Source organism: Epinephelus moara, chromosome 24 (genome assembly GCF_006386435.1).
Source record: "Epinephelus moara isolate mb chromosome 24, YSFRI_EMoa_1.0, whole genome shotgun sequence".
Classification (NCBI taxonomy): domain Eukaryota; kingdom Metazoa; phylum Chordata; class Actinopteri; order Perciformes; family Serranidae; genus Epinephelus; species Epinephelus moara.
Genome location: NC_065529.1, coordinates 17,243,448 through 17,255,698, shown reverse-complemented (window position 1 = coordinate 17,255,698; position 12,251 = coordinate 17,243,448). Strand labels below are relative to the sequence as shown.

Sequence of the window (12,251 nt, the reverse complement as noted above, 5' to 3'; positions counted from 1 at the left end):
TGAAATGGTGGCGGAACGTTTTACATCCCACGCTATCACCCCTTCTCCTTCCTGTGATGAACCAGACCTGTCAGTTTTTCTTTTAAGACTTCTGTTATGTCTCCCGCTGTAATTTATCGGTGTTTAATTTCATTTTTCCAACGTGTGTCAAGCACTTGTGACAGTGTTTTGGTCTGAATATGAAAATCAGTTAATTTATTGTCAATTTAGTGTCTAATGGCCCAGTTTGTGTCGGGGCAGAGGATCCTCATGGATGCACTCAGTCAACTCACCCCTGCTAATGGTAGTTTGATATACCCCTCATGTAGCCATATGATATCATCATATTGGTAAGCTGGCTGTTGATCCTCGTCCCATTTTATCTAGACCAAATATTTACTCAAGCATAGACATGTGCAAATACAGTGACTAATCCCACGGTGCCAAGTCACCTGAAGCCGTGCCAATCGGAGGAGTTGGTGTGGAGGCTCTGTAAGAACTTTGAAAAGACTTATTTCCACGGCTGTATAGCATACCTGTAGCTAGAAATGTCAAGTGGGTTGATCTCAATTAATCCAGATAATTAAAGGAAAAAAAAAAAAAACGCCTCCTCCGACTGCAGATATTATGAGAAGCATTCATTCATTTATGGCCGGCTCACTCAGCACTAAATAAATAAATTAAAATAGTGTCACAGCTTTGAAGAAAACAAATGAAATACAAAAGTCAATTTGCAAAAAACTTAAAGCTGAATATATGCACTGCCAGTGGACACAAGGCTGTTAAATATTCAGAGTAATCCCTAAAATATCTTTAAATAAATCAATAAACTTTGTAATTATTTGAGAACCTCTTTGAGAAACTCAACAGAATATTCATTAAAGAATAAGTAGATCTTCCAGTTTCACCCAGATGTCAGGCTGCAGAGCTGGAAACATCTATGTTCAGATGACTCACCAGCCCTCAATAGACATCTCAGCTCACTGACAATCACCATGATTGGTGTCTACTATATACACGCTCAAACACACCTGCAGAGGAATCCAAGTCAGTGCACATTAACTGCATGTGTTTGACCCTTTCCTGCGTGTGACAGTGTGTGCTCGAGCTCACATGCTCAACATGTGCTCTACGTGTGCCTGCTCACCCGGCAGGTTTAATCCATCATTCATCCTCAGCCGGGTCCATCTCTCCTTCCACACCGAGCTAAGCAGCTGAATGAAGGTGTCCATGTATCGTTACAATCTGGATAAGAGTCATTGGCGTAATCCAGCATGAGCTCACGCTGACTCACACACAGTTACCTCTGGTGCAGCTCAGGCACTTTGTGTTGGCTTTGTCCTCCCACCCTCAAGTCAATTCAACAACACTCATTCATAGTCATTCATAGACGAGATACTGAGGTGAATCAAATGAATGGGTTGCACACACACAAAAAATATGGTAAAATGTTTCAGATGTATTTGAAAGATCTGCTTTGCAAATGCCTTTTGAGAAAGGAGAAGCACTCAACATGCTACACATAATGTGGTCAGAGAGACTGAATGCAAACAAAACCTCCTTTTGTTTTGGAATGGGATGATAATACAAACATGCATGTATATCTAAGGCTGGGTATCATTTGAAATTTGCATATATGATTCTTGAGTTATAGTACAATAACAAAACAATACATTTAACCATACTGTATCTTACTTTTAGAAATAAAAACATGTTTTTAAATGTGTACGTGTGTACATGTACTCCTCAGTTCTGCCTTTCTTCAATGGCAAAATACACCAGATTGCTTTTGAATTAAAGGCCCAGTGTGTAAGTTAGCAGTGAGGTTGTAAAACTGAACCTTTTCCAGTGTGCCAAGCGTGTGGAAGAACTATGGTGGTCAAAACAAAACTGTTAATGGCCCTGTCTAGAGCCAGTGTTTGTGTTGTCCATTCTGGGCTACTGTAGAGACAACATGGTGAAGTCCGTGGAAGAGGACTCTCTTCATATGTAGATATAAACAACTCATTCTGAAAAAAACGACAAAAAACTCAATGATTCTTATTTTCAGGTGATTATATATTAATTAAAACATAGCTATGAATATTACACACCATTTCTGCCAATAGATGCCCCTAAATCCCACACACTGGACCTTTAAAAAATTAAAGAAAATTATTTCCAACATTCTTTTATTTGACAAATTGAACATTGAGCTGAATGACAAAACAACAGATATTAAAGTGTCAGTTTTCTATTGATACACTCATTAAATACCCATATTTTTTAAACGGAAGAGACAGGTGTAAACAGACATCTCGTCCTCACATATCTCAGGACTGTTGTGTCCCCTGGTTTAGGAACACAATTACGTCACTGTGGTTTACAATAAACAAGGTCTTCTTGTGAAGAGCAAACCTCAGAAAATGCTTCCAGGAGAAATGCAAATGAGCCGCAACATCACGCAACACAGTCCCTTTGAATAAGTGAGGAACATTTAATGATAAATACACGACAATTATTTGAAATGTTGTTTAATATTAAATTTAAAAACAAATTATGCAACCCATGACTCAGTTTGTTATACATATTATACTGAAACATGCAGTATGTGATAATGTGTGTATATGAGAGAGTGGTTTGACATTCACTCAGTGGCCACTTTAATAGGTACACCTTCTACTTTTATGATTCTGTCATGCTTAGCTTTGTAAAGGTAGAATTTATGGAAGAGCTGTTGTACTGAATTGCATTACATTGTACAGGTGTACCTAATAAAGTGGCCTCTAAGTGTAACACAGGTATGATACACACTGTTACCATACCAATATATATCTAGTGAGATCATCTTTACACCCCTGTCACTGCACCCATGGGTCTCAAGGGGCAGCAGAGCACAGAGTTCAGCCAATTAGGGAGCTGAATGCCAACATATAGTGTCGCCTCCTCTACAGTCAGGAAGAAGTACATATGACTCTGTGGTGGAAACACACACACACACACTGAACCTTAACTACGACATCTTAATGGCTCAATAAAATGGACCAGAAGAATTAATAATATTATAAGAATTTCTTGTCTGATTCCTCTTCTCTCCGTCTTCACAGGATTAAACACGCCAACATCGTTTCTCTGGAAGAGATCTTTGAAAGTAAATCACACCTCTACCTTGTCATGCAACTGTGAGTATTCACATGTGTGTGGGTTTGATATGTGTTCCAAACTCTCTCTCCCACACACTGCACGTCACACGCCATTAATTGCACTCTGCAACACACACAAAACGGTACTATGCCTACTCATGAACACCAGTGGGGAGTTCGCCCTCACACCTGCAGCCTGTCAGCCTCCCACCCACCTCAGCCACTGAAATGTCAGGGAGAGAGAGAGAGAGAGAGAGAGAGAGAGAGAGAGAGAGAGGACCAATCAGGATCAGAAGCACTGTTAACTGTGAGGCGCCAGAAGATATCAATCATTTATGTATTAATCACATTCAATGGCAAATCATAGAAGAGCGCGGCAGAGGGGGAGGGTGTGTGCTTATCAATGAAAGGACTATTCTTTCCTTGAGTACTTCCCTGTTCCCCGGCAATATATTTGTGTTTCCTCAGAATGGTATTTGTGTGTCCTCACAATACAAAACGTATTGCTCCCACAGTACAGCCGGTGCTACAGTCATGGATCTACTTATTTAATTTCATTGTCAAAAAGGAGAAAGACCTGAACAACCTCCTTTATTTCTTTATTTCCTCCTTTATTTGTGCGTGTGTGTGTGTCTGTGTGTCTGTGTGTGTGTGTGTGTTAATGCTGGGGATTATCTGTAGACAGAGTGAAGTCTCCATCTAGTGGCCTCTAAGTATAACAGCAAGCGGATGTCATCTCACTGTCGATGCTTTCATTCACCCCACAGTGGACTTTTTTTGACTCCAAAATAAAATACTTTTGTCTTTCACGCATTTGTTTGCTAGAGATCTATAACTGAAGTACATTTTAAAAGGAGTTTTATAGCAGTTATTTAAGAAATTAACTTTCCTTGTTCTGATTAGTGATGATTTCTTTAACAAAGTCCCGGTTTTATATTTCCATCATGTCCTTTCTCTCTCAAACTCTTAAGTTTGTCTTGTTTACAGATATTTTCAAAGTATTATGTTCACTCCATGCCTTGGTGGTTGTTGTCTCAATACTGTACTACTACTGTATCTATTCATTGAGTTTCTTTTATAGGTTATCATTCCTTTAATTTATTGTTATTTTTGTTTTGTTTGACTTGTTTGAAATAAAGTATATAATATCAATACTACATATTCCACAAGCTTCACTTTGCTTTAATGAACAAATCTCTCCCTGTTTGTCCCAGGGTGTCTGGTGGGGAACTCTTCGACCGTATCATAGAGAAGGGCTTCTACACAGAGAAAGACGCCAGTAAGCTCATTCAGCAGATTCTGGACGCTGTCAAATACCTCCACGACATGGGCATTGTGCACCGTGACCTCAAGGTCAGTCTGCGGGCCAGAGATATCAGAGATATGATTGGAAAGTGTCACTGACATTATTTCACTCCAGCCAAAAATGTGTGTATATGTGTTAATTAACGTTTCTGGTTTCTCCTCATTTCAGCCAGAGAACCTGCTGTACTACAGCATGGATGAAGACTCCAAGATCATGATCAGTGACTTTGGTCTGTCTAAAATTGAGGGCTCTGGCAGTGTGATGTCGACAGCGTGTGGAACACCTGGATATGTTGGTAAAGAAGTCAGAGACTGTCTGAAATTTAAAAATCTGCTTTGAATTAATCAGTGTTGCATGGCAGGGAACACAGAATGATGCAATATTAGCAAATCCATCTGCGAAATCTCTCATTAAACACCATTGACAGCTACTTGGAAGCTCAGACAGACATTCAAAATCATTAATCATTTTAACTCAGTAAAAAAAAAAAAAGTCAGCATAATTTGTATATTACTTTGGCAACCACAGTATCTTTGCTGAATGCCACATGCTCAGCTACCAAATTAATTACTTTGATTTTTACGACATTAATAGTGCTGAACAATCATTAAACATTCGTCTTGCTAATGTATTTCCATTACGTTGTTTTTGTTCTTGCAGCCCCTGAAGTGTTGGCTCAGAAACCCTACAGTAAAGCAGTGGACTGCTGGTCTATTGGCGTCATAGCCTATATTCTGTGAGTACACTTTCTAAGACACGAGCCTAGCCTAACACAGGATAAGAACATTTATCATATTGACTTAAGGTTTGAAACTGTACTTTAACAACCATGTCATTTGAGTCTTATTTCAAACCAGTCATTGATGTAGTTGTAATCATCTCGTTTTGCCTGCTGACTGCTTTTATAACTTCAGTGATTGTCACTTTAACCTCTTGGGATTCTCCTAGTTGAGAAACCTGACGTCTGTGCTCTCCTGTGTGTCTCAGGTTGTGTGGTTATCCTCCGTTCTACGATGAGAATGATGCCAAACTGTTTGAGCAGATCCTGAAGGCAGAATACGAGTTTGATTCTCCTTACTGGGATGATATCTCTGATTCAGGTACAGTGCGCATCAAGCTGTTTTTCTCTAGTCCTCTCATAAAGGCATGTTGTAGATTTCTCACAGAGACAGAACAAATGTGTATATGTCTTTTACAATGTGTAGATCTGAGCATTATAGGGGCACTTCACCCCAAAATCGAAAATATTTTATGTTTTTCCTCTTACCTTTAGTGGTATTCGTAATTCGAGATTGTTTGGGTGTGAGTTGCAGAGTGTTGGAGATATTGCCCGTAGAGATGTCTGTCTTCTCTCCGATATAATGGAACTCGATGGCACTAGATGGCCAAAAAAATACATTTAAAAAAACTCAACAGCAATGTCTCTTTCCAGAAATCATGACTCGGTTACTCAAGATAATCCACAGACCTTGCTGTGAGCAGTTTCATGTAGGAACTATTTTCTTTCTACTGAACTACATACACCAACCATATTACTGCCAAAAGGAACCGTGCATCTAATGTGAGCTCACCTAGCACCACTGAGCAAACTAACATCACATCACAGCTTAGCCAAGGAGGACGCCATTAATGTTTGCATTTTGCGCTGTCATGACCATGCACCTCTCGTCCATCAGTAGATGCACACTCTCTTCTCCATGGTGATACAGTTGGCAGGTGCAGTTCGGTAGAAAGAAAACAGGTCCTACATGAAACTGCTCACAACAAGGTCTGTGGATTATCTTGAGAAACTGGGTCATGATTTTTCGGAGAGACATTGCTGTTGAGTTTTTTTTCAATGAATTTTTTTGGCCATCTAGTGCTTCCTAGTTCCATTACATTCAAGAAATGACAGACATCTGTACGACTGATTTTTTTTTGGGGGGGGGGCGTAATGTAGTAAAGGTCAGTAGGGAAACACAGTGAGCAGCCAGAACATCTTTTGTCAACAACCTCTCTGACCTCAGGTCAGTGCGGACACTGTCCTGGGTCTGCCTTGTATCTTCCCAGTGCCAAAAGCATCTGAATTCCTCTGGATTTATTTGAATAGTAGCCCAGAATCCATCATCCTCCCTCCTCACTGAGCTCCCTATTTGATCATGTAGAGTGAGGTCATCCACTTTATAGTATGAATTGCATTTCGGTTGCCTATATCGGTGATGTCACTCTTTTAGTCACAACGCAAAGCTTGTGATCACATGTGAGGGTTGGAAAGTCGACTCCACATCCAACACATGCTCTGGAAAACCTCAGCAACCTGGGATTGTTTAACGCAGCTTCCAGTCATGAAAAGTCATGTAAACAAACTTTTTTTAAATATGCAACTAAATTACAATCACCCAGATAAACACTGGAATACAATTACATTTTTCACAGTCAAAAGCAATCTAAAAAAATTCAAACAGTCTTCTCCTGTATTCTCTCCCTTAAGGTGACTGAATACTCTGAGCAGCTGTTTGGCTCATTGTTGTGCAAACAACAGCGGCGTATAGCCTCTCTGCAACACAGAGACCCTCTCATCCTGCAGAAATAAAGACATAGGCAGCTCAGACTTATTAGTATCCTCTCACCCACCTGACACTTCTCACCTCGAGCAAGTCCGAGTACAAGACAGAGACCACCTCTTATATAAGAATGTGTCTCCAGAGCCAGTCAAGCTCCTTCGCGTTTCGAGAGAGTAATGTCTCAAGTTTTCTGAGATTGAAAATCCAGTCCCTCCTTTTCACCCTACCAGGTGTTGAGCCCACAAGCCAAGGCAATGATCCCATGTTGATTTTTTCTCCAGTCCTGGCTCTTGGACTCGATCTCTGTTCCCTGCTTTAGGCGAGGATCTCTCCAAAGTTTAGAACAAATTTTACACTTGACGCAGCAGCCAAATTTCTGGCATATGTGAATTACCTTGAGATTAGTTTTTTCTTGTTTACAGCACTGAAATGTTATTGCATCAGTGCAACTGGTAAAGTTTGTAGTTCTGACTTTTTTTAACCCTTCTTTTTTGTTACAGCTAAAGACTTCATAGTCCACCTGATGGAGAAAGACCCCAACATACGTTACACTTGTGATCAGGCTCTGCAGCACCCCTGGTACTGGTCCTACACTCCTCCATCATGATGCACTCACTCTGTCATCTGGTTTAAACCATGATACTCTAACTTCAGTGATTTACTTGTTTTAACTAATCCAGGTTGAGCGTATTATGCAACCCTTACTGCTTACGAAATTCTGATTATGACTGTGGCTGTACATGTGACCTCTACCCATGGCACATACACTCATGCACACACACTCCTATGTTTCCTCACCCCTCTGTTTGTCAGGATTGCTGGGGATACTGCTCTGGAAAAGAATATCCACGAGTCTGTCAGTGCTCAGATCAAGAAGAACTTTGCAAAGAGCAAGTGGAAGGTAAATCAGACATTCAGTTTATCTTGGATGTGCTTTGATTTCTTACATGCGTGATTTATGCCATATGATTTTTCACTTTTTAGTGTGCATGGAAAGAGAAGAGTTTAGCTGCAATAAAAAGTCTGATCTTGGTCCGAACAGCTTTTATTAATTTGAACTTTTGGGAATGGATTTTGTTTGAATTGTTAGGAACATTAAAGATTTGGGACTGTCACAAATCTGTGGGCCAGTAGTTTCCAACCTGAGGGTCGGGATTGAGAAGAATCTGTGGGATCACAAGATGGTTGCATTTGTGGAATATATGAAAAAGAAAAAATGCTCCACTCAGTAGTGTATTTTTAACAGAGGTAGGAGTAAGTCACACATGTGCAAGTCGCAAGTCTAACCTTCAAGACTCAAGCAAGTCCCCAAGTTACTCATGTCCCTTTCTTTGTGGGTTTTTAGTGATGGAGAAGTTGGATGTTGTGGTGATTGTTTCACCAATTTTTGTAGCTGCAGACTTTGTATACCCTTGCTCTCTCTTAGTACTGTCATCGACAACATAATCCTTGAATCCAAATTTCATTATTTCCGAGCTAGCCTCCTCTATGATAGCTGCCTAATGCGTTGGCCATTGCTGGCCGGCTGCGTCCCTCTAGGTTGCCAGGTTTGCATGCATTGCACCAGAAGTCGCCTATTAATTTACCAAAAACAAAACGTACTTTCTCAATATCTAGATAGTCCTATCTAAAATAGTCCTTTTGAGTCATCTGTCTCAAGTCTAAGTCTAGACTCAAGTCATGAATAATAAATCAAAGTCAGGTCTTTATCAGTGTTGGTCAAGCAAGTCTCAAGTTGTCACATTTGTGACTCGAATCCCCCACTCCCGATTTTTAAAGCTTTTCTTTGATCTTTGCTCTTTTCCGAGCCAGATACTCTACAGTTAAGCTCTTGAGAAAACCACTAAAATAAAATAATCTGAGAAGGCACAAATCACTCCTTAAATGAACTGCTCACAACTCACAGCTGTGTACCCTGCTGTGAGAAGTACTGCTTTGTACGAAAAAATCTTGGAGCTGTAGGCTGCTGTCTGGGTCCCAGTTGGCCGACTTTCAGATTCAGATGAATGAGACTCTACAGGTTTTTGGGTTATATTACATCTGTGTCTTTTCCTCTGCAGCAAGCGTTTAATGCCACAGCAGTGGTCCGTCACATGAGGCGTCTCCAGCTGGGAACCAGTAGCGAGGGACCCAACCCCACCCTGCCCAGTCCGTGCCGAACTCATCTGTTGGAGGAAGACGCAGGTACAAGCTGTGGTTTAGTTCCTAGTGTCCCTCTTTGTTTGTCTCACACACACTGTGAATACAGCAGTGAACAATTGTGTGGGTTACAGATGTTTTCAATGTGACAAATGTATTGGTACAGTACTGATATCATGCCCTTCTTCTCACTCAGAGGCTTGTTGTGAGGGTGGATGCTCCCAGAACGTCGACGGGGGAGCCGACCACCTCTCCAACTGCACCTACCGCTGCCACCCGACCAGCAGGGTGTGATCCCTGCGCCTGCTCCACTTACTTGCCTAATCAATCCCAGTGACTTTCCAATTTAAACCCCCTCGGTGGAACCGGAGGCACCATCTCCCCCCTTATCTGGTTAGGAATACAGCGTCATTCCAACCTCTCGCCTGCAGGGGGAGCAAGCCTGTCCAGCCTGAGGAGGAAGACAGAAAATGGGATGAGAGGAGGAAGAGGGAGACTTGATGATGATGATGATGCATTGGAGGATTACTTTTACAGACTGGGCTGGTAGTTTGGGATGAGTTAAAATGGGGAGAGGATACAATGGAAGGAGGGGAAGATAACCTCCTCCACCAGCATGTCGGGGGGGTTGTTTTTTGCCGAAGCAGGGCAGAGCTTGTTGTTGGACACTGTTTTATTCATGATTTTTGATTCAACCTGTCTCTTTGTTTGTTTTATTGTTTTATATATTTTTGTGTTGTCTCTTTATCTTCCCACTGTGGAGAGTAAATCCAGAGACAATATCTGCATGATCAGGAGAGAGTTTCCCCCATGCATGTTTTATCTTAGAAATATACCCTGTTGCAGAAATGCAGCGTTGCAGTACGATGCAACTGATGGAGTGTTGTGTGAACAGTTCTTAAAGGTGGAAAGACATAGAGCATTTAAATATGTTGCAGTATTTGAAATGAAAGTCACATCTTGTAATTTTACAGATCTGCATTCTATGTCTTTAAGTCATGCTTTTAGACAATCAGTGACAGAATAGTTTATGCAATGAACTCCATCTATCTACTATGTAGCCTTTCTTGTGGCGATATAGAGTTTCAATGCAGCAGTTAGGCTTTTTTCAACCCCCGAACCTTTTTACCCACTCAAGCACAGGGATATATCTTTGTCTAAGGTGCCTTTAGGATATACAGTATGATGAGTTTATTTTTGGGTAACTTCTGAAATGTTTTTTTTGTCTGTTTCTTGCAGCTCGGACTTTGTATGTATCACATTTTCAGCTTTAAGATGCAGCTTTTATGCTTTTTGTCTCAAAGTTAAGTACTGTAATCTCAGAGGGAAGGCCTGCATACATATTATACACCGGTCTAAATTAAAAAATAACATCAATATTAGAATATGAAACTGTAATATTGTTAAATCTTTCTGGAGAGCTTCACCGGGAGCCTAATTTATTTAAAAAAAAATCTTTCAAATTAATGTTTTGGGTTTTTTTAGAATTATGTTAAGTATTTTCCAGCCCCCTTTATGACGCATCCTACAGTACATTTTGTGCAAAAAAATTTGTATTTGCAAGCCTGAAAAATCATTGATCAGTGCTCTTGGCCATACTCAAGACTTGACTTCTTAGTGGGTTGAAGTAGGTCGTGTGAATGCAAAAAAAGCAAAACAAAAACTCTGATATGCATCTGTCAGCGTGTACTGTAATCATACCATCATTACAGTCCTTTTCTTCTTACATTCTTTCACAGGCACATTTCCTCCACGTGCAGCCTGTTTAGAAAGGAAACCTGGATTAAAGAATGTGAATATGCATCCGATCGACTCACTTCATCTTTATTGTGCATCCATCAGTGCTTTGTATGTTTGTGTGTGCATGAGGAAGACGCAATCTGTGTTCATTTTTCATTCATTCAGCTCTTTTTAAAAACATGCGTAGACACGCTTACAGCAGTGTTGGCTCTTTTACGATGTAAATTGTTGAGAGGAGAATGGTGTTGGGTGTCAGATGTAGAGGAGCTTAATGCATATTTGCTCAGATTCTCTGTGCTTCATTTTGGAGCCTGTTCCAGTCGGGACCTGAGGGTGGTGAAAGAGATGCTGAGATCTTCCACCAACATGAGCTTCATCCATCCTCTGATCGCTCCGCCCTGTCTTTAACAGGATCACAATCTCTTTTCATACTTTTTATTCTCTCTGATTCAACAGTATAAACATTTGGTACTGATGTGAATTGCATGATGTGGCTTGAAATTTGTCAATCCCATGACCAACAATGAATAGCACTTCTTGTGATAATGTAACAGTTGCCATGAGATGAGTGCTGGTCAAGAAGAGATTTTGCTCAAAGTTTTACTCTTTTAACAAGTTCAAAATCCTCTTTAAAAGTTTGTCATGCGGATAAATAAAGAGCAACAAAAGTTTCAGCGGGTCAAAAAGTTCAATGTGCTGCTTCAAAATTTTTGAGCTTTACTCTGCATTCCTATTGGCTAGGCGTTGTGGTGTATTTGGACAGTAATGTAACTGGTGACTCCAAACTGTAAAGCATAGTTAAATGAGTGATTTATTTCTCTGGGATTTTCAGTGTGAATTGTTTGTACTTCATGAATTACTGTGACAGAGGAAGACCCAAACAAGCACAAAGAAACTGAGGCATTGAGGCAGTCATCGTCATCCGCAGTCTTTTATTAATGTTGGCAGACTGACAGTATCACAGCTAATCTCCTGATGACAAAAACAACTCAGCTAATTTGACATATAGCCACAAACACTGTCATTAATCTCCTGCAGGCTGATTTAGCTCCTGTAATTTGCCTACTGATGATGATTAATTTTATTGTAGTGCTATCCAAAGGTTTTTACATACTCCAGCTTCTGTTGGCTCAGCACACTCACTCCCAAATGTGCTCAAATTAAAATGTTTTCCACAAATTTGATATTTAAAAAAAAGATTTTAAGGAAAATCTGAGTGCCATGAGTGAGGCTTGAACAAACAAGCGTAACAAAAAAACTCTGAATGTTTGTTCTTGTTTTTGTTCTCTGCTGAGGCTAAGAACCTGGAAACGGAAAACTAAAGATTTTTACATTCCAGTGCAATGAAACAAGTGACGATGAAATACAAGAAGTGTCCTATTACCTCACCACTCAACCACCTTGGTAGGAAAATAGCAGGGG

General features: G+C 40.4%; 2 protein-coding genes across 2 annotated transcripts in view; both read left to right on the top strand.

Moving 5' to 3' along the window:
• camk1b (calcium/calmodulin-dependent protein kinase Ib) overlaps positions 1-10,899 on the top strand; it is a 47,403-nt gene extending 36,504 nt beyond the window's left edge. Inside the window, exons 4-12 of the mRNA XM_050039020.1 lie at positions 3,066-3,140; positions 4,316-4,454; positions 4,576-4,702; positions 5,068-5,143; positions 5,395-5,507; positions 7,451-7,529; positions 7,764-7,851; positions 9,011-9,134; positions 9,286-10,899. Coding sequence (XP_049894977.1) covers positions 3,066-3,140; positions 4,316-4,454; positions 4,576-4,702; positions 5,068-5,143; positions 5,395-5,507; positions 7,451-7,529; positions 7,764-7,851; positions 9,011-9,134; positions 9,286-9,383 — 919 coding nt within the window. The 3' untranslated portion in view covers positions 9,384-10,899. The remainder of the gene's footprint in view (positions 1-3,065; positions 3,141-4,315; positions 4,455-4,575; positions 4,703-5,067; positions 5,144-5,394; positions 5,508-7,450; positions 7,530-7,763; positions 7,852-9,010; positions 9,135-9,285) is intronic.
• The window catches only part of vamp3 (vesicle-associated membrane protein 3 (cellubrevin)), an 81,807-nt gene that overhangs the window by 18,801 nt on the left and 50,755 nt on the right, over positions 1-12,251 (top strand). The gene's annotated exons all lie outside the window — the stretch shown is intronic.